Raw genomic sequence first — 22142 nt, 5'->3', positions numbered from 1 at the left:
TTTGTTGTGGAAGTGCAGATTGAGTTTGCTGTGAAGCTCTGTAGTTCCTTTTAATACTGATGCATTTTTCTCCCCGTTTCCCTTTTCACAGTGGGAGGAGGTAAGCATTATGGATGAGAAGAACACTCCGATCCGCACCTATCAAGTCTGCAATGTGATGGAGCCCAGTCAGAATAATTGGTTACGAACTGATTGGATTCCCCGTGAGGGGGCTCAAAGGGTATATATTGAAATCAAGTTCACGCTAAGAGACTGCAACAGCCTGCCAGGTGTCATGGGAACTTGCAAAGAGACTTTCAACCTTTATTACTATGAATCAAACAATGATAAGGAGCGTTTTATTCGAGAGAGCCAGTTTGCCAAGATTGACACCATTGCTGCTGATGAGAGCTTCACCCAGGTGGACATTGGTGACAGGATCATGAAGCTGAATACAGAGATACGGGATGTGGGACCGCTCAGCAAGAAAGGGTTTTACTTGGCTTTTCAGGATGTCGGTGCCTGCATTGCTTTGGTGTCTGTTCGTGTCTTCTATAAGAAGTGCCCATTGACAGTTCGAAACCTGGCACAGTTTCCAGACACCATTACCGGGGCTGATACATCCTCTCTGGTGGAGGTTCGCGGCTCCTGCGTCAACAACTCGGAAGAGAAGGATGTGCCAAAAATGTACTGTGGGGCAGATGGCGAATGGCTGGTGCCCATTGGCAACTGTCTGTGCAATGCTGGCTATGAAGAACGTAATGGTGAATGCCAAGGTAGGATGAGCCATATTGTACTCTTCATTAGGGCTTAGTGGAATGCATAATTGAATCGGAGATGAGAGTAAATGGAGTAAAGCCAGTAATTAGCAGCCCCTGTGGGATGCAGTGGGACAGAGGGGTTTAATGAAGAAGTCCAATAGCTCCAGGTGGCAAGGCTAAGAATTGTATAATGCAAAACAAATTATACTGCTGTAATAGGCAGAAGGCGAAACACATTTTCTAGCAGGCGCTTAAACTTGAATTGGCTCATGATAGCCACCAAAATGTGAATGACTGCAAAACAGTGCAGTTGAGCTACCATCGTTTAAAGAGACACATCTTTCGCGTTTTATCTGAAGTGAACTTTGTTAAGCACAGGAAATGCTGGCAAAGTCTCCTGGATAATGCGATGGGGTAAGAACCAGTTGGGGAGGTGGGGAGCAGGAGTTTTAACTGGATTACTTTCCCTCTTTGGGAAGGGGAAGTCTTTGGTGTTTTACTTGTTGCAAATTTTTAGCACTAAATAACCCTTTGATATTTGACACTGCTGCCTTTGTTAAATATTTTCATTTCTCAGAGGGTCTCTATTGTCAGCTTAATAATAGAGGTGCTAGGATACTCTTAGAAATGCTAGAAGTCTCCACCCCACCCTCCCACACACACCATCCTGTGTGCTGCAGAATTAGGGATTAAAGTTTGTATAAAAGAGAGATTATCCTAAAAAGAAAAAAACCTCAAAACCTGTGTTCTCTTCACCTCCCCTTTCTGGAAAAAGAAGTTGTAAAAGGTTAGGGAAGGAGAGAAGGGAGTTTATAAATAAAATATCTTTAGCCTCAGCTTCTAAACTCTTGCTCACATAAGCATAAACTAAGATCAAACTAGAATGGATTCTTGCACGGGTCAGTGGGCTTAATTTTACTAGGTGCTGAATTGAAGGTGCTCAACTCCTTAGTGGATTTGGACCCATGTTTTTGGAAAAGCTTCTTTGGAGCCAGATGACTTTGCTTCACATCTTCTTGGTGTGTTTTTCACTAGGTCATTTTTTTCATCTTGAGACTGAGAACAAGATAGCAGAGCAAGTAACTACTTTTGTGCTAGACTCCTTAGAGAGCAGTGTCTTTTGAATGTCCTACTTGATTTCTTTTAAATGATAATTTATAGTCAATATTAAGTTCATTATTATGCATTAAAATTATACTTAGTGCTTCTTTCCTGCCAAAGCTTAAACTTTGGCCTTAATTTCTAGTGTTTTTGCTATATGGAAAAAGCCTAAGTGTGCCGTGTTGGCAACAAAATCACCATGGGCTGTAGAGAGAACTGAAAGACGAGCAGCACGATGACAGGACATCCTGTCTGGGGTAAATTACACTGTTTTTTTGGAATCCTGTGAGAACTTGAAAACCTGTGTATCGTTAAACATGTGAACCTGTGGTTGTGGTACTGCCTAGGTGTTGCTGGGGAGAGCAGTTGGTGGATGGGGAGATGCTGTTACTTTGTAATAGCTCAATAACTTCTGGGCAAAGCTTCTTGACAGCTTTACAGCCTGGGTTGTGAGAGGAGGAAGTGAGTGGGGGGGAAAAAGCATCTTGGTTCATTGGAGGTTCTTCCGCCTTCTCCTAAAGGCTTATTAGGCCAATACTAGGTCACTCTGGATGCAGATCTACCATTTTTCGGTGTCAGTGGCCCAGACGTGATGAGCTAATTGCCTAACAAATCCTGTGTTGTTCAAGGGAAATCTTTTGAGGTTTTGCTGGTGGGCAGTGGTGATAGTGGGATGCTTTTTTTTTTTTTTATTTGTGGTGTTGGACTAGACCTTGGGGATGAATGTCAGCTTACCTACTAGCTTTTAGCTGCACCCAGGGAAGCTTGGGCTCAGGAAACCCAATTCTCTGTTTCCCAAGTAAAAGGAGGGTCAGGCAATCCATATTTACAAAGGAGATAGAAACGTTCTGTCTCTTGGGCTCTCCAAAGTGAAGTTGGCCTGTACTAGTAATTTTGAGAGGATTTGAGCCAGCATGTAATTTGAAAGTGCTAAACCCATTTCATCAGTAGTTATGTGTGGTTTCCTTTTCTCACATTTGCCATTCTCCTGCCAGAAGAGTTTACCGGGAGGCTCCTCTTCATGAATTCATGAAGTTTACCAGAACTGTGGAGCTTGCTTTCTGGTTTCCAGTGAGGCTGTTAAAGCAGTTTGGCCTTTGACACTGCTGAATGAGGTTTCCCCTTTTCTTACCCACTTCACTTCATAGTTCAGCAAATGTTCTGCTCCAGCAGGTTTTTGGAGGGGAGGAGGAGGATGAAGTGAGGAGGATTCCCATGGTTTTGGTACAGAGGACTGGGGGCAGGGGGAGAGACTTTGAGTTTGGGAAAGGCTGTAAAAGGGTGCTGGGCTGGGACTGGAGCTGGTGAGCAGGTTCCACCTCAATTGTTTTTCAATAGGTTGACTGTGGCAGGACAAATACAAGGAAAGGTCAGAGGTTGTCAGTTTCCTCATCCATCTTCCCCTGTGATCCTAGGGTCAGAGCTAGGATTGATTAAGATCTTAAATGTTTGACAAAAGCTCGGTAGGCAGAAATAGTTTAAGGCCAGTGGATTGGGGCTTTGCACTTGCAGGGAGATCCATGGGAGATGTCTGAGCTCTCTGTCCTCTCCTGGGACCTGTCCCCTGCCGCACAGTGCTAGGATGGACCAGCTGGCACTTGGGTTGCCCTAAAAGATGCTTCAGGTTCTCTCAACCTTCTGATTTTTAAATAATACATTTTCCTTGTGCTGCTTTTGCTTAATTTCTTATGTGTGTGTGGGAAGCGTGATGGGAAGCCACTTCACATCTAAAGTGGTTCCTGTAGTGGGAGTTAATGACTCCCTGACCTTGAACAGGATTTTTAAAAAATTGTGTTGGTGGTATGGAGGTGTCTGAATATGATGACAAAAAACTGTCCTTCCTCTGACTGCTATTTTTTTTCCAGCTGACTTTATTGATGTTAATTGTCTTACTGAACATCTGTATATGTGTGTGTATATATATGTGTGTGTATATGCAAAAACCCAGGGCAGAAAGGGAAAGGAGCCAAGTATTTAATCCATATTTATTTGGGAAGCTTCACAGGTGTGTCACAGGAGTGTTTCCACAAAACTGGTCCTGATTAGTAGAAATATTAGGTGAGCAATGATTCTTTTCTTACAGGTGAATTTGTAGCTGTGAACTTGATGATTAAAAAAACCCAAACAACTTGCTGTTGATTTTTTTTTTTCTTGTTATTATTTATTCTCCCCCAAACTTGTTGCATTAATGGCTGTCCATTTAGGAGAGCATAAATGTGCAATATTGTTGACGGAACTTGAAACTATCCTAACTAGTGGTGCATCTCAAGGCTAAGGTAATTAGTGCTTTAGGGCAAAGTTGAGACATAAAGTAATTTTAAACTTCGCTTGTGTGCATCATTGTTATGTAAATTGTTTTGTTACACATTAATATAATGTGGTTTCGATTTAGTTATGATTTCCTTATGATAAAATGCATATCTTTTTAACTCAAAGGAGGAGGGGGGAAAACAAGCAGGAAGGGAGAAAAGACAGATTAAAGAAGCAATAGACTGTAGCCATCTGTGATGATTTTGATGCTGTGAAATTGCAAATCTCAATTTTAGACCTGCCACTTAGTATAAATATGTGAGACAGTTGAGATTTTTACTGTGATATTGTAAAGGTTATGAGAGCCAACAGCTTTGTCTTCATCTACACTTGCTTTTTTGAGTTGTGAATTGGCCAATTGGCAGAAAATCCAGTGTCATTTAAAATACGGCTCAGTCCTGGTTTCATATCACTGCTGTTTTTAGAATTTTCCTTCGAACTTTGATAAGAGCATCCCTAAGAAGTAATAATTTGAATGATAAGATTCTTTTTATCTCGGAAGCTTTGAAGAGTGGCTGTGATCATTGAGAGCAGCAGTTCAGTTTACATCAGAAGGGTACAGTTTAATTATATTTTTTCTGTGATAAGATTTCTTGGATAGTAGGTTTTGTAGGGGCAGGAAAGTGAAGTAATTTGTGTGTACTTTTCCCATTTTAGTAGTCATAGACAACTTTTTTTTGTCAGAATAACACTGATGAACAGTCTGGCTGCACAAAAGGGTAATCAGAAGGGTGACTAAGACTGCGCAGATTTGAGATTTCAGAAGGATTTTTTTTCAGGTTGATTATTTTTGGCAGGGGAAAAATGCACAGACTCAACATGGTACGTTTTAAAAGGAGCTGAGAAGACGGAAGCTACCAGGAGGGGCAGGGGAACGATACCAAAACACAGTCTGTCTGAACCAAATTTAGTTGGTTTCTCTTCTCTGCTGAAGGAGTGATTTGGTTATGTTGTGTTCTTATGTAGCTCAATAGATCTTCCAAGGGTTGCTCCCTCTGATTTTTTTGTACCACCTAGTGCATTTCAAAATCTCCATTTAAACGTTATTGCAGGCTCTGTGTAATGCTTTCCTCCTCCCTGCCCCCCTCAGAAGTCAAGCTACAGTTGTCAAGCAATTGTCCCTTCATGTATCCCTTGAAGAAACGTTGGGATTGCTTCCTTCTGAATTCCTGACAAAATTTCTGCTGGTACACAGGGCAGCAATATCCGGTCCTTTTTCTGCATGTTACTAGTAAAAAGCACGGTCCTCAGAATCAAAGCCAGATGAGCTGTTGTGGTATGACTTTCATGGCAGGTCTGGGTAGTCTTTTGTGGGGCATATAGACTGTCTTCTGGGTTTTTGTGTGTTTTCACAAAAAACTTTCCAGACAACTCCTCTTGTGTGATGACTTCAGTATTTAGATCTTGGCTGGGTAAGTGTTATTATCTGTCTAATAACATGCTCCACTGAGCTTGGTCTTTATTGTGCTTGTGAGAAGTGATTAAAGAAATGCTCAGCAGTACACTTCAGTCTTTTGAGACTGCATCAAAAAGCCCCCCAAACTTGTGAGATAAATATCTTATCTGGTTTCATTCCATTATGCCACATCCTTTTGATATGTTTTGGGGAGCAGGTGAGGTCACACAGTTTTGTGAATCAGAGACAATTAACACTCCCATGACTAAATGGCCATTTTATGAATATTCAGAGCCTGCTTCACCTCCCTGGGAAGCAAACATGTTGGTTCCCTTCTCTTTCCTCCTGCTGGAGACTAAGGAAGCTCTCCCCGTGAATGGGGATTGGCAGCTGTCGGCAGCTTTGCCTTTTGCATGCAGCAAATTCCTCATTTACATCTTTTGTATACACCCTCATGCAAAGTAGCACACCCATTTCCCCATTTCACAAAGGAGATAAGAGCTTCCTTTGGAAACACCAGCCAAAATCTCCTTCTGTTTATGCTGAGCTCGAAGATTTGGATTTTATGCAAATAGCTTCTGTTTTGATTTTTTTGATCTCTTTGTTTAAGAGATAGTGTAATATTTGCACAGTGTGTTCCTTGTGTCTCAGGTCTCCTCTTGACTATGACTGAGTGTCACTCTTTCCCCAGTCTCTGCAGCCTGCTTGCTCGCTTCAAGCTGGTGTGTGGGAAAGTGCTATGCTCTGAAACCCTGGCCTTGTTTGTAGAACGATGGCTTGAGGTGCAGGGAGCACCATTTCTCGTGCCTGGTGGGGCTGCAGCCCTTGGGTGTCATCTACTCTAGATGTTCACTGGTGACCAGGAAGCCCTTCTGTAGCTATGTCCTCAACTGGGGGGATGACCAGTTTCAGGACGTGGGATCACCTGTATGCTGTAAGCATGCACACACACATGTGCATGAAAAAGCATTAAATTATATGACATTTTCTATGTGTTGAATCAAGGACCTGCTCAGCCCTGGTGTAGTGCCCCTCACTTTGCTGGCCTGGCCACAGAAATGGGCTTGGTGGCCCACAGTTATGGTTTGGTGCAAAGGGGAAAAGGGGCTGGTAGCACTTGGGTAAATATGCACAAATGAACTGCTGTCTTTATTTATCAAAATAAAATAATCTGTGAGAGAAGTTCTGCTTCTTAAGCCTCATGATTACACAAGAACCCATATTTTATTTTATTTTTGGTTTTAGTAGCTTTCTTTTCTTTTTAACTTTTCTTTATTTCAACTTTACTTAAAATTGCCTTTGGCTTGAAATAAAGCTGAGGCTCATTAAATGCTCCCAAAACACAGGCTTGCTCAGAACGGATTTGTTGAAAGGTTTATTGATATAAGTTAGAACACATGCTGCACAAATGTACTGTATTTCTTTAAAGTACTGTTTTTCACTTTGTGTCTTTATAAAACAGTGGTATGAAATTGGGACCCTGATCATGTTGGGGCTACATCCTATAAGAAACCAGAAGGAAAAACAAGGTTGGGGGGGGGTTTCGTTTTTGTTGGATGTCCAATTAGTGTTTAACTTGAAGGTAATTTCACAGGGGTAGTAAACTGCACAGTGTGAAACCTGGTGGCGTAATTAAATGGAGGAAAGGTTCTTTAAAACAACAAAGGAACGTGCAAAAACTTTGCTTTTGTCGTAATAGTCACCCAGAAGGGGAGGTCATGCTGTTTAAAGTACAATATGGATGGGCTATTAAGGTCGGGGGCGGGGGGAAGCTATACTGTACAGTTGGTATGTGCTTTGGCTCATTTAGTTTTCTCTAGGTATCTATGACTCAGTTTGCTGGTCTACTTTTTTTTTTTTCTTAGATGAATGGGTTTAAATCTCACTAAAGGAATCTGTAAAATTAAGTTCACGTATACAAACCCACTGAAAGAGGTGTGCTTGGAAACAGGCCTTGTATTTACTGGGGGCCTGGTGCAGCACTGCACAGGCTGCAGAGAGGCTGCTGTTTCAGCAGGCTGGGCAAAGGTGGGGCTCCTGGGCAGGAGGAGGAGGAGGGATGCTCTTGTGCTGCAGTGGCTGCTGGAGGGAGGAAGACTAGGTAACTTTCCCAGAGGCACACAGGATGTCTGTGGCTGAGATGAGACCAGAGGGAAGACAGTCTGGTGTCCTAGCTGCAAGATAGCTTCTACCCCCTCCATGCTTGTCAAAAGGCATCGGTCACCTTTCTCTAATGAGTCACCCATCTTTCATGCTGAAACTCCTTAAAACATCATTTGAACTAAGGAGATCGATAACTATTGCTTCTGCGTGTATATGTGAATACTTTGTACAGCCACAGTACAAAGCTGCAGTACAGTGTCTTAATTACCCAGATAATCCTGTTTGCTTGTATTTTTAAACTATGGAGCGCTGGGTAATTATTCAATTCTTAATAGAAGGCAAATGGCAATGTAAACAATAATTAGGATGTTAGACTAATGCGCTTCAAAGCAAATTGGATTTTTTTCATACTGTTCAGCATGAAGTCCCATAAAGCTAACAATTTAGTGGCAAGGAAACAAGTTCCATTTTGTTCATATTTTCTGGTGTTATCTCTTCATGCCTTGTTTCTGTGAATATATTTGCTCCGATGATGCTGCCTGCTCCAGAGCCAACGTCGGGTTGACAGTCAGCTCCCTACTGTTTGCCTGCGGTCTCCCACGGCTTCCGATGGGCTTTTTGTCTGCTGCGGCCAGGGGTTAGAGGCCAGCAGCATCCCCAATTCCCTCCTGCCATGTGGGCAGGTGAGCGTGGAGGGGGGTGGCTGGTGCTGCAGGTGCAGCCGGGGCTCAGCTCGGTGGGTCGCGGCTGCCCTGGCCTGGGGTCCGGAGGAGCAGGCTGAGCTCGGTGGCTGAGGCTCTTCCTTCATCTGGGTTCAGCTGTTCTTGCTTGCCAACCAAGGCTGACTTTAGCCTTGGAAATAGAGACGTACTTGAAGGGAAATTCAAGTTTTCGGTTCTTTAATCTTTGAAAGCAGGGTAATGTGCTGTGGGTCAGAGCTACAACTCATTATCTCCCTTAGCTTGGAGAGCACTCCTGGTTTTCACAGCTCATCTCCGGTTTTACTAGAAGCATGATGTGAGCCACAAACACAGATGCAAAACACTCTGATTTCTGTTCTGTCTGCAAATCTTGCGTATGTAACATATTTCAATACTTCCACAGACGGTTAATTAAATCCTGTCATTGTATCCGTTCCTCACATTGTATTTAGCCAGTGATCGCAGACCGTGTGTTGGTAGCAAAGGCGTTAGTCAATAATGCTGCTGCTTTCCAAAATATTTTAATAATGCCTCTGTCACACTGAGGGTTTTGTCTGGCCTTCACTGTGTGTTCTCAGCAGTCTGAAGGGATTGAACAATCGGCTTTATTTTCCCTGTTATCAATGCTAAGAAAGGCCAAAATGTTCTCCAGTGTTGATGCTGAATTACAGAAATTGAATTACAGAAATTTAATTTTAACTACATTTTACTTCTGAGAAGTGGTGGTGGGGGAAATCAGTGGAACACTTCAAGTGGTTATGGCTGAATTTTTTTGATACTAATACAGGCTATCTTTATATTAAAGTGTGCACTGAAAGGGTGTGGATTTTCTTATTTTAAATCCCAGAGGCTTCTTGCCAGGCCACATTTTAATAGCATTAATTAACAAGTCTGTCTTTCCGTACATCAAACATCTGTCTGGGGAGCAGAAGAATACCGACCAGTGCTTCTGTGAACTTGGTGCTTGAATTCATTTGTTTTCAGTTTTAAGTGTTTTCTGCAGTAGAAAAAGACATCGCTGCTTTGAAAACAGTTTCCTTTTGAAGTGTCCAGCCTGGCAGTGACTGAAGCAGCCACTGGGCAAATTAGCATGTTAAAAGGACCGGATCAATACCTTCCCCTCGCCTGCTCTCCTCCAGGGCTGGGGCTGGGTCCGGGCAACCCTTGCTCGGGTCGGCTGGCTGCACCCGTCCCGTTTCAGGGGAGCCATCAATAGCAGCGTGGGTTGCATCAAGCTGAGATAGCTTGATCCAGTACCCAGGCTCTTTCAAGGATGGCCATTTGAAAATGGACTCGGGGGAATTGACAGCTTTGGGAAGATCAGGCAGCTCATGTAATTATGGAGAGGATTAGAAGGAAAGTGTAGGGAGAAATAGGAGATGAATTGTAGGGCACAAGTTGCCTGAACTCCTCTTCAGATGCTGGAGTATTTGGTTTTGTTGTACTTAGCTGGTGTGTGTAAAAGATTTCTTTGGGCTTTTTCAAGAGACAAGTAAACACAAATTAAAAAGAAGGTGTGTGGGTAGTCCCTGCTGTTTCACAGAAATGCTTGGGGGCAGTGGTTGCTGTGTAAGTATAGGGGGAGATGTTTAGATACAACTGTGTTTGCCGACAAACTGAAGAAGATGGTTCTGGTTTCCCCAGTGCGCGGTCTGCAGCCCCAGCCTATGTGCCTTCAAACCTGCAGCGGCACCCTCCAGGAGCTCCGGGTGGGATGCTCTTCCATGCCCTTGACTTTCTGGTTGCCAAACTCCTGCACTCTGACAAAGGCCCCCCCTGGGGCCTTTGAGCAGTGCTCAATGTCTATGCCCTGGTGTGAGAGACAGCCCCTCCACCCCTCCTTGGGAGTGGGATGAGCATTGAAGGTTCCTCCTGTGTCCGTCAGTGTTAAAACAATGGACAAACAATTGCAGCAGTCAAAATTGCACTGCAGCCATTCTGAAGTAGAGACTATTTCTTGAGAGGCTTCCTGTGGTCTCACGCACCAGAGATGCTAGAAGATAGCTGAATTCTGTTGCTGTTTCTTTTTAGTGGCTTCTGTGTTTGCATCTTGCACATCTGCCAACCTCCCCTTAATCTCTGATGTACTGTAACACAGATATTAGGTTGACACATTTTGTCCACTCATAATTAGTTCTTGGATTTCCTCATTTATTTTTGTGGTGATCAGAAGTGTCCAGGGTAGAGCTAATAAGACAGCTGAAATCAGGACCAGGTCCCTATACGCACTCTACCTGCTCGTTAATCAAGGACTCTGAAGTTAATGAGAGTACTTTCCAGGTAATATTTAATCTCAGAGTACCAATAGTTACACTTAATGTGAAATAACTTTTTTTGCAGTTTGTTGCTGAAGTCATTCCCATGGTGCATTAGAAACTGTCCTCCTGTGCTAATTCCAGGCTCGGTTCTGTCACGCTGACCCAAATTTGGACTACTTCTGAAAATCCATACAAGATTAAAGTACTGGATCCAATACTTTAGGCTGGACATGACAATTTAGAGAGTGCTGGGTACACATGCATACATACAGACATCGCTGATAGTGTACATTGTTTTGTAATGCTTTGAGGTTCAAAGGCTTGTCTGTGTGGGGAGGAAAGTTGAAAAGAATCAACTGAAGAGTTGACATCAGTGTGTATAACTTAAGGTGCATTGCTGATCACCTGTTAGACTATTTTCATCTTTTTTGGCTGAATCTACCTATGTGCAGATCCTTTATCCATTTAGTTGACTCACCTTAAAGTTCTTGGTGGCTCTTTGAAGACATGCACTTGGTACCCAGTTTTAATGGACCCAGAATTAATGTACTTGGTAGCCTTGAATTCAACACACCCAATAGCTTGAAAGTGAGCTCAAAGGGTTGTGGGCACTGTGAAAGCACCCATTATAGCTTTAAGATATATAGAGCACATTAATCTGTGAGAGAAAGGAGAACAAAATCCACCTACAGTCACTTGGGAGAGCATGGAGTGGCAGCAGAAGGGCACGGAGCATTGAGCATGGCCACAGCATTGCCAAGGAGGGCAGCTGGCTGGTTCCAGAAAGGGGCAGGAGACCTTGTCCACTGTGAAAGAGCAGCGCTGGCTCTGACGGAGGGTGAAGGAGATGCACTGTGGGTCTGATCCAGCGCTGCAGGGAACTGCCCTTGCCTTAACAGGAATGGTACAGTCCCAAGAGCAGTATGAGATCTTATTAAGTATCGTGTCTCCTTCCCGTTAAACTGCACTGGAATCGTGACTGCAGAGCTGGTCCTTTTAGTTCAAGATGAACTGTAATTGGGGTATGAAAGTGTGAGAAAGGAGGTCTCTCTCTCTCCTGTTTGGTTGGATATTGGTTTGTCCTTCCATGCAATCAGAGGAAGCCTAACTCGCTCTGTAGTTCTAACTTGCACTGAGTTTTTAGCTCACTGTGGGGATACTGGGGAGAAGGAGCTCTGCTTCTTTAAAGGTCACTATTAACACCTCTTTCTTGTGGTTGTGCATTTTAGCTCGCCTTCTGCAGGGATCATGGTAATTTGACCTCTCCGTAGACCTGCATTAAAGTTTGAGTTAAAAATGCACTGTAGCAGAGTAAAGGAGAGACATTTTTCCGTGAGATTGTTGAGCTCTTTGAGAATGCCAAATGGCTAAGTTAACTCTTGTGCAAACCCTGCCTTTTATTTGACTTTGTAGTTTGCCCTTTGAAATACAAACATGTTTGTGTCAATCAGTAAGTCTCCCTTCCGGAGTTCTGGTTGACCCTGTGCAAAGAAATGTGACTGTGCAATTATTAAAGGTGAGGCCTTCGTTTTAACAAATGCTGAGTAATTGCTATTCACTTGTCTGTGCCTCCGTCATAAATGACAGTCAACTGCCCTTCAGCCCAGCTAAATAACAAGGAAGATACTTGTTTGGAAGGAATAACTCTTCAGAAATTTGCAATATGTGAGAAGTATTGTGTCACAGGGACTTGTGGGTAGGGCAAAGAAAAAAGTTGCCTGTCTCAGCTTAGAATGCAAGAACCTTATTTGGGCTTTAAAATGCAATTAGGTCAATAGTATATACCTATGTCACTCAGACAGTTGGTAGGGGTTGTCGAAGTCTAGTGGTGGGTGGAATTTGCCCATTATAAAACAATGTGAAGCGAATATGGAAATGTGATACTCTGGCAATTTACCTGGCGCTTTTTATGATGACAAAGATGAAAGATCCTCCTCTCCCCTGCCATAGTGTTGGCAGGTATTGGAAAAAGACGCTTAATGTTTCCCAGGAGTGTTTCCACAGTTTGGAGACTTGGACCTGGTTGGTGCCACTGCCCTGACTGATTCTGTACAGGGAAGTTGTCAGCCGTGGTAGTGAGGCTATGGATGAGTCGTGCCAAAGAAATAGAAAATTGGCCCTTACAACTGTTTGTGGAGAATAACCCCTGACCTCTTCCAGATACTTTTTTTTTTAATTGTTGTTTTTTAGTAAAAACCTTCTGAGGAACCAGAAGCCTGGTATAAAATTAATTTTATTAAGCATTACTGATGCTCTGTGGAGATGCTACCAAGATAGCCCAGTGCTGATTTGACTTGCTGCTTCTTTCTGTATTAGCTTGTAATTTCTATATCTTCATTCCATCTGTATGTGATTTCTCAAAATAAATTGTTTATTGCCCTGAACTCAGCATCATGAATCTTGCAAGCAGACCTTCGATAACAAATAAGTACATGTGATAAGGGGAAATAAATTTTGAGAGCACTCTTCAATTTGTTCCTCAAAGAGGTTTTTCAGAAAGTAGTGGATTCTGTTTTACCTACGCACATCAGCTAGTGTATTTTGGCCTTATTCCAGAAGGAAGTAATTGAAATACTAGGTGGTGTCTTTTTAACTAGTCCGGATCTTGATTGATGGATTTGTAGTCCTCATGCAGGCTTAAGAGACTAAGGCATCCCTTCTGCCTATGTTAGCACTTACTGTCTAGCTCACTTCAAGGAATTCAAAGTTTGCACTTGCTTAGAGTTGGAGATATATTTAAATGTCTTTCACCTTTCTTCTTTAAGCAGAGGTGTGTAGAAGTTGGCTGTAAAGATGGAGCTGGTAACAGAGCAGGAAATAATGGGCTTAAATCGCAAAAAGAGAAGGTTAGGCTAGACCCGAGGGGAAGAAAAAAATTCATAATCACATAGATCTGTAGTGCCAGTGCAGATTGCCTGGGGATGTGGGGGAATCTCTGCACTGGAGGATTTTCAGAATAAGTTAGTTAGACATCTAGTAGCATGGTTTAAGTACAGGTTATCCTCCTGTGGGGCAGGGGAATAGACTAACTGGGGTTGTCTCCAGCCTCATCTCTTGTGGTGAATGCTCTTGCACAGTTGCTGTGGGATCACCATCGTCTTACAGCTGAAAGGTAGCTCTCAAGGTCTGACCTAGAAATAGAGACTTGATCATGCTGTCTCCTGACCTCTTTCTCCCCAAGAGGTCTCTTGGCTGCTAGAGCTCTTTCCCTGCATTTGAGTTTTCCAGTTAACTAACCAGCCAATTTCAGCTAACCACAACCTTCTTTAGGCATCCTAGATACCTCGCTATCAGTTTGTTCCAGTCCCCTGCAGAGCCAGGGTGACACTGAACAGGCCCTGGCTTTTCCAAAGGATCGTGGCTTTACATATGAGGTTCATAGCTTGATTTTACTGGCCTTAGTCTCCCCTCCTTATCTGAGGCTGTGGTAATGATACGGTATGCCAGGGATGCTGCGAAGCAGCCACGAGGAGCTCTGCCTGTTACTGGCTCGTCTGGAAAGACAAGCAGAAATGTTGCTTCCGTCTGGGTCCTTCCTCCACCCCCGTTTGCAGCAGTACTGCTTTCATGGCTCCAAAACAACACGCCATCTCTTAACACTTCAAGAAGCCCAGAGTAGATGCGTGTAGCAGATGTGGTGCTGTGCGCCTTGCTTTGTGAGTCTGTGCTGTGTTTTGGCTTAATTCCGCATTCCCTCCCACACACCTCAGATATTTGGCAAATTTATGTCGGCTTGTTGAAAGATTACCTCCCTCATGCAGATGGAAACCTTCTCTTTGCATCCAGGTTGGTTTTAATGTGCAGCACATGTGCTCACTTACAAGTTGAATGAACAGGTACCTACTGAGGAGATATTGGCTGCTCAGGTGCAGTCCTATATCTGTTAGGATGTGGAGAAGGGATATTAAAATTGTTTACGAGGTCAGAGCTATAGCGAGCCTTGCACCACCTTTGAGTTACGATATCATTACCTGAGCTGCGGGAACCAAGGAATAAAACCTTTTACCATGAAATATGAGGAGTGCTTATGACTTTGAAGTATAGAGAGGAAGAAAAATGTACACTATGTCCTAGTACATTTTTTTTGTTCTATTGCAGTGGGTTTGATTTTGCTTACTGGTGACACATATAGAATAGATATGGCATTTGTTAATAATGTTTGTGCTAGAGAAATGCTCCTTTTACTAGCTCATTTCTTTTTGGGTCATGCCAGGAAAAATGTTCCTTTCCAAAAGGAATTATTCAAGCTTATTTAAATAAACTTGCCTTTATTTCTCTACCTGGTACCTGCACTGTTGCAAATCCAGATCACTTGTTTTCTTTTACCGCATTGTGCTTCCCTTACTTTACGTGAACATGTTTTTTCTGGTCTGTGTAGAAGGCATTATTATGTTTAGGCCAAATGAAGAGTTGCACTAAAACATTGATGGAATAGAACAGAGATTGCTGAAGCAATATTGATTGAGCTGATTATTCTCAAATAGATGAGAGCAGCTAGCAGTTTACTTCTGTTATGAGAACCACTAGCAGTTTTTTGAAGTCTGAAAGCAGTTGATCTCTGTATGCTCTATAGGTAACGATCTATCAAAACATATTTTGGCGGTTCTTATATTGTCCTTTATAGGTACTTGTCTCATAAGTCACTTTTGTGGAATTAAATAATACTATTACAAAATTAAGTATCTACAGAGTGAGAATTTAAAAGCCATCAACAAGAGAGAAGAATGTGTAGGTGTAAAAACTGGAATGAGTGTGGGGTATGGGAACAGACAGATGCACTGCAGACAGCGGGAGAGGCAGCAAACTGTCCCAGAGAAGCTGAGAGACAACCGCTATGACGAAAAGCAGTAAATCAGTATTTAGCGAAGTTAACTTCTGGTTTCTTCAGAAAGTGGATTTTGTGGTCTTGCTGGTCTACTGTTATGACAATAACTTGAATCAAAACTTCCTCGAGTCAGAACATCTGTTGCGGCCAATGGAAAGACTCCCCTTGACTTTAATGTGCTTTGGATCAGGCCCAAAATGCAAATAGTTTTTCTCTCATTCTTTGAAGTCTTTTAACATTTCATGGGCTCCCTTATGTTATTGGTAATTTGCACCAGGGGTATTTTGCATGCAAATGAAATTTTGGCAGTAACAACAACTGCATTTGTGAATATGCATGTAAGTGCGCACACACAAATATCAGTAAAGCAAATTTTACTTTTCAGTATACCAAACTAGAAATTTCTTTGTAATAGTAGGTTGATCATAGTAACTAGAACTGCCATCAAATGTATTTACAAATACATGTAAAGACTGTATAAAACTGCCAAAGTACATTTTGATACATCTGTATAGAGCCAATTGATTTTTCTTTTTTGTAGCTGGTGCATGTTAATGCATGTTTTCTATATGAAACTGGCATTTGTCACTAACCTGTTACAGCACTGTAGATGTCATAAATTTAAATACTGTATTTGAACCTGAATTCGCTATGGTTTTATTTACCAGATCAAAGAGTAAGTTCAACCTACAACACTCATTTTGTTTGCTAGTGTAAACTCATGAGCTTAGTGAAGTGCCAGAGAAGGATTATTCCTTTGAATTATGTGAGTGTTAGCAAATCACAGGGTTTTAATTTTTAATAAACGGGAAGTGTATTTTTTTTAGCTGAGAGATCCTACTGATTTTAGTATTAACATTTTAAAGTTTCCTAACTTTAAAGTTTCTTACTTATTGTAGTGCTCTCATGGGAGTCTGAATGTGTTATTCTGCAATACCATGGCAATAAAATATGACAAGTTTACTGTGACCCCATTTACCTGATGTTAGGACCTCACTCTATCAGATGAGGGGGGTGAAGGTGCGTTGCCCCCAGTCTGAAAAACACCCTGAAAAACCCTGTCTGAAAAACACCAAACACTTACGGGGACAGCACACTAACATCTCAAGTTGTCACTTGCCCTGACCCCTGGGATGCTCTTCTCCATTTAACAGTCAGTCTTTCTTGCTTATCTGTTTAGTTTCATCTTTTTTCTGATCCAGCCATTTCTGCCTGAGCTCTCATTTGCAGGGCAATCCTGCCGAATCCCAGCAGGTTCAGCTAAAGTCGCATCCCCTGGGGACTGCTGCAAGGTCCTTCAGCCCTTCCTGCTTCCTTGCTCCCCGGGGCAGCTGGCCCTACCTGTCCCGCTGCATGGCGGCTGGGTCGGCTTTACTTCAAGGGCACAGCCCTCTTGTGACCGGGAGGAGAAAGGGAAAAATAATTTGGGTTTCTTATTGCCCTAAGATACCATTAGGAACACCTTTGCACAGAAAAACGTCTGCTAAATAGAGTATTGCAGGAAGGGCTTGTCAGTGCCGTTGCCTGTTAGGAGATGGCCATGTATGACTGGAAATGTAAAGAATTAGTCACTCTTTTCGTACCCCAGGCTGTTATTTACAGCTCTTGCTGGGAATGTCATTGCAACAGGGAGGGAGTAGCAGGAAATAAGGGCTGGGGTCAACAGTGACAGTGCTGAGCGGTGAGAAAGGATGGGTCAGAGGAGCGGAGGTGCCAGGGCCGAAAGCCCTCACCTGAGCTGCGGCGGCAGTGCTCTCCCGCTGGGCGAGTGCCAGGCGAGCAGGGAGCTGGCGGCCCAACGAGGTGTCGGCTTTGATCGAGTGGGAGCTTCTGTCTGAATTTCTGTACATCTATTTCTGTGTATAGGAAAGAAGCACATAAATAATCAAAAACTGAAAGTGGTCTTTTGTAGACTGACATGTGATTGCTCAACTCTTAAAAAGATAAGTCACCAAAAACATTTGTCCGTTGTCAGTGGAAAGCATTTAAAGGAGTGAAGTGTCTTTCTGGTTCTCTGCATTTATTTTGTGGTGATTTAACAAAGTTTCATTTTGAGAAAGAGGAAAGACAACGTAAGGGTGAATATATGAGGGGAGGTAATGTTGCAAGCCATATTATGTAGCTGCTGGCAGTACTGGGACAAGAAAAGCTGGGCAAATTGAGGTATTTAAACTCTTAAGGATAGCAAAGGTATTTGACTAACATTGATCCTGGTCTGGAAAATACCGAAGGGAAGGAAAGGAGTGGGGCTGTGGACCAGGCTTTGCTAAAACATGGATTTGGAAGCACTATGAAACCCTGCCTCTTCTCACGAGTTTGCCCTCAGCCTGAAGCGCCCCGAGCCTTGCTGAGTCAACACCTGCAGTCCCAAGAGTAACGAAGGAGGCAGAGGGCCTCGGTAGGTTTTATGGTCCTGAGAAGCCAGTGCCAATGAGCACACATCAGAAGAAGCCTGAGGCTGCCTCGTTTAATCCTGGAGCCGTGGGCTCCTTGAGCAACCTCAGACTTCAGAGGGGTACCGCTCTGCTTCCTTCAGTTGCTTGTACTGCAGGGTGGTCCTTGAGCCATGCTCGACTTTCCCTCCTCAGCCTTCCTCCAGGCACTGCTCAGGGCACAGCCTCAGAGAGGGCTTCAGGTGAGCGGGAGGGAAGGGCGCAGTGGCATTCATGCAAATCCTCGGCTGCTTTGAGCTCCTCTCTTCAAACCCAAGCTGTGGAGGTTTCTGATTCATGGGCTGTTCCATTTGATTAAACCTCCTGCTTTCATTTTCTGAAGGCAGGTGGTGTCCCAAATTACTACATAGCGTGGACTCTTTAATATCATGAGTTCGAGGGCTAACTTTGATATGAGCTGCATAAGCAATGAATAATAGCTGCTTCATTCCTGGCAGAGGCTTGGTGACGGATATTGGCAGGGAGTATCTAGTTAATTTTTGAACTCTCTTCCTCCATCCTAACGATGATGACAGCTGATCCCAAACTATCGATGACATCTGGCACATAAACTAGATTGTTAAATCTCAGCCCATAAGATTTTGCGGCTCGGGGCACTGCTCAAGCCATACTGTGACACCTGAGCATGCTTGAAATTCACCTTGCAAACGTGCTGTGGTGTTCCTAATTCACTGCCACCCCTCTAGAGAGTCAGCAAGTGACCAGTCAGCGCATCGAGAGCCGGGGTCAGTCCGAATTAGCGTTCCAAAATAAGTGTGAGGTATTGCCCAATTAATATACTCTGCATTACCAAAGACCATGAACAGCCTCTTTTGTGAGGGCCAAAGTTGTCTTTATAAAGAAATGATACAAAGATGTCTTTAAATATGCATGGAATGCATATTGATTATTTTACACACTAAAAAAGCCTTGCTTGTTACGTGGGAGACCAAGGACAGTTGTTTTATTGTATTGAGTCTTACAACATCTTTGAAACTTTTCAGCTGGGTACAAGTCTAGAATGAGAATGATCTTCTAAGTCTGAATCACATACAAGTTGTAAGCAGTATTACTATTGCCAATGCAGAAGGGGGGGTGGAGGGAGGAGGTCTGACCTCCCAGTAATGAGACAGGTTTAAAATGCAGAAATTGGGAGTTTACATGCTGTTGTTTCCCTTCTGCGGTTTGGTTGTTTTTTTTTAAAACCACTGGACAATATTTAGGCTGTCATTCTAGGCTTTTTTCATTGCCAGCGAGGATGTGCTTTAACTGTAGGATGAGAGTGACAGTGCCCATTTAATTGTCTTTAGAGAATGAGATTTTTATAAAACAACATATACTGCGCTGCTCGTGCAGCAAACTGCTGATAACTGGCCTCTGGCCCATCAAGTGACACCTAACGTAACCGCACTGAGATTTAGTGCGGTGCACAAATCTGGTTTCTTGTGAGTCTTCTCAGTGCATAGCCCTTGGGTCTGCTTCTTCCGCCTTACAACTTTATATCGGTGAAACTCCACTAATGATGAGAATTTCAATTTGCTACTTAAATTTATGTTGATGTCAATGTGAGGAGACTCAGACCATGTGTTATTAGGCTGGTTTTATGAGCATAGTGATCCGGCTGTTGAGTCATTACATCTACTTTACACTTTGGATTTTAATTGCTTTATGGAGCTTGTTAATTTTTGTTTAGTTCACCAGTAGCTTATGAATGATAGTTGTCTCTATCAAAACCTGCCACCAGCTCTTTCTTCACTACTTCTATATAGTACCACAGTTCTTAGAAACATGCAGGTAGGATTTTATCGTAGGTAACTATTACATTGTAGCTTCAAAAATGCCATTATGTTTTGTTTTGGCTTGTTTTCTTCTCTTTGTTACTAGGAACAGATATAATGCTCAGAACAATGTAAGCGATAATCGGAACTTCTTAAAGATCAACTAATGTGGGAGATAAAACTACCCAGGTGACGTATTTGTAAGTGCAAGCAGTAATAAAGCCATATGAGAATTCCGTATCTCCACGTTTTTAAATAATTTGTTGAGAAGTATATTACTGTTTATTTAAAATATCCTTAGTATAACGATCCTGGGAATACACAGCTAGAACACGGTGTGCAAGTCTCTCTGCGTGGGGTTTTCCATAGACAGCTGTTCTTTGACCTTGCCCTACACGAGGAGTTTTAGACTTTCATTTCTGGATTACTGACTGCCCTCTCTTGGTATCACACATTCACCTTAGCTTTCTAAAAATGCAGTGGCAAATCAGATTGCATTAATGGAAAGTGCCGTGGCCTAGAAAACAGCTTTTACTGCTGACAGAATGGGCTGATGAAATCTGGGCTGGTAAGGTATGCTATTTTTGACTGTGAAAAGTAGCATTTTCTGAAGGTTTGCTGAACGCAGTAATGCGATTTCATGTTCTTTGTTAGTCATCTCTAGCTGCTGGTGATGGTAATGGATGTTGTTAATGTTAAACATTTAATCAGCTAAAGTATATGTCTGTCTACTTTTCTTTCTCAAAATTTGCGGGAATTGTTATCAGTTCCATATATTTTCTAAAAAGTCAAAAGCAGCTCAGAGAAGGTGAACAGAGATCTGATAAATCCATTTTAGAAGGCCGTGAGTGCAAATGAATGATTAAGTGAAAAGAATTCAGTCTCCTCACCAGCTAAAGAGCTGCTTGCAGTAACCATTGGCTTGTACTGTCTTTCTCCAACCTTGCTGTGACCATTTAATGAGGTCTGATTCAGACTAATTCCCACAATCTGTAGGTTTTATTCCCTGCTGAGGCTGGAATATTTGGATGTCTGTTCAGACATACAGTTTTCTTTTTAATTAGCACATCTGATTTTTTTTTTTTTTCTGAAGGCCACAACCTCTGTCCCAATCCGGGCAGGTGAAATTTCACAAGCACTTTATCATGGCTCATACCTCAAGCATCCGGACACACCTTTCTAATTGTCATTTGTATCTGCCTGTCATTGCCTCTGGCATTTGCTGAGTTCACATTTCCATGTGATTTACTGCACAACATTTTGTTTAACAAGTCGCTAACACACACTGACAGGGAAGTCCCCCTCAAGAAGCTGAAATAATGATTGCCTTCATCTTTGCTTTCTTGAGGTAGATGCTAAAAAAATCAATCTGTTGGTATCAGTGCTTTAGACTTTGCACATACGAAGAATTCTTGAAACTGGAAGACTCTGACCTTGAATCCGTGAGTGTTTTGAATTGCAAATGCTTTTTGTCATGGGCTCTGTGTGTAACAAGGAGGATGAGCTCTGAGGCAGCGCATTTAATCCCCAGTTGCAGAATTTCGAGTGCAGTTGGCTTATGAGTCAGCGGCAGCTCTGCAAGTGTTCAGGTAACTATTAAAGTATTTGGATGTTGAGGGTGCTCCTTTAACAGCAGTTCTGGGAAACTTCTTAATATACTAGGGCAGCTGCTCTGTCTTCTGGTCTTGGCTTCTTCGGTCCCTGTCCGAGGGTCCCGTGCGCAGTGGGGAAGGAGCCCTGCTGAGTGCCCCTTGCCCGTGGCCTCTCGCCGGGGCACGCTGCAGCAGCAGCGTGGTGCGGGCACAGCTGGGGCAGGGAGGCTCCTGTTTCACCTCCATGGACCCTGGAGGCCTTCAGCCAGGGGTCTTGGTGAGCTGGTTTTTAAGGCCATGGAAGAGAGCAGTGTAACTGTTCCCATGTGGGAGCGACTTTCCTTCTTTCCTTGTTGCTTTAAGGCAATCTGGGTAGGCGACATCTAATTTAGGCCTAGAATTTGCTTTCCTTTAGTTAAATATTCAAACCCCATACTCCTGGGGTTTGGAGCCCTAAAATTACTGTGTAGATGAACGGTTCTGTTTGTGTATTTCAGAATAAAGTCACTAAACATTTGCAATGTCAAAACCCACTTAATGTTGACAAAGGTGATTCATACAGGTCGTTCAGAAGATTGCCTATGGCCCAGGATGAGTTGGGTACCATCTAAAAAAATAGCTTTAAGTGGCACATTCACAAAATGTAAGTAAATGCATAAAAATAAAATATAGCGAAATAACCATCTCCCTTCTTCCCCCAGCTGGTTGCTGATCTCATGTATTTGGGGCTCTGCCTGGCACAGTGCAAATTTACTGACCCATTAGTGGCTGCTGTTTGGCTGCACCTTCACAAAGGAAAAATACGTCTAGAAAATAAACTTGACACATCAGATGCGCCGTAACTAATTCATTGCAGCCAGCACTTTTCCTCCTGCTCTGCTTAACTGCATCAAGTTTTGATTAGGT

The 22142-nt window shown here is 42.9% G+C and overlaps 1 protein-coding gene across 2 annotated transcripts in view; it reads left to right on the top strand.

The window, feature by feature from the left end:
* The window catches only part of EPHA4 (EPH receptor A4), a 118256-nt gene that overhangs the window by 5504 nt on the left and 90610 nt on the right, over positions 1-22142 (top strand). For both annotated transcript variants that reach the window (XM_072867810.1, XM_072867809.1), the window contains exon 3: positions 92-755. In XM_072867810.1, the coding sequence (XP_072723911.1) occupies positions 92-755 (664 nt within the window). The remainder of the gene's footprint in view (positions 1-91; positions 756-22142) is intronic.

This window comes from Ciconia boyciana, chromosome 7, assembly GCF_034638445.1.
Source record: "Ciconia boyciana chromosome 7, ASM3463844v1, whole genome shotgun sequence".
Taxonomy (NCBI): domain Eukaryota; kingdom Metazoa; phylum Chordata; class Aves; order Ciconiiformes; family Ciconiidae; genus Ciconia; species Ciconia boyciana.
This window is presented reverse-complemented; position numbering and strand designations above follow the sequence as displayed.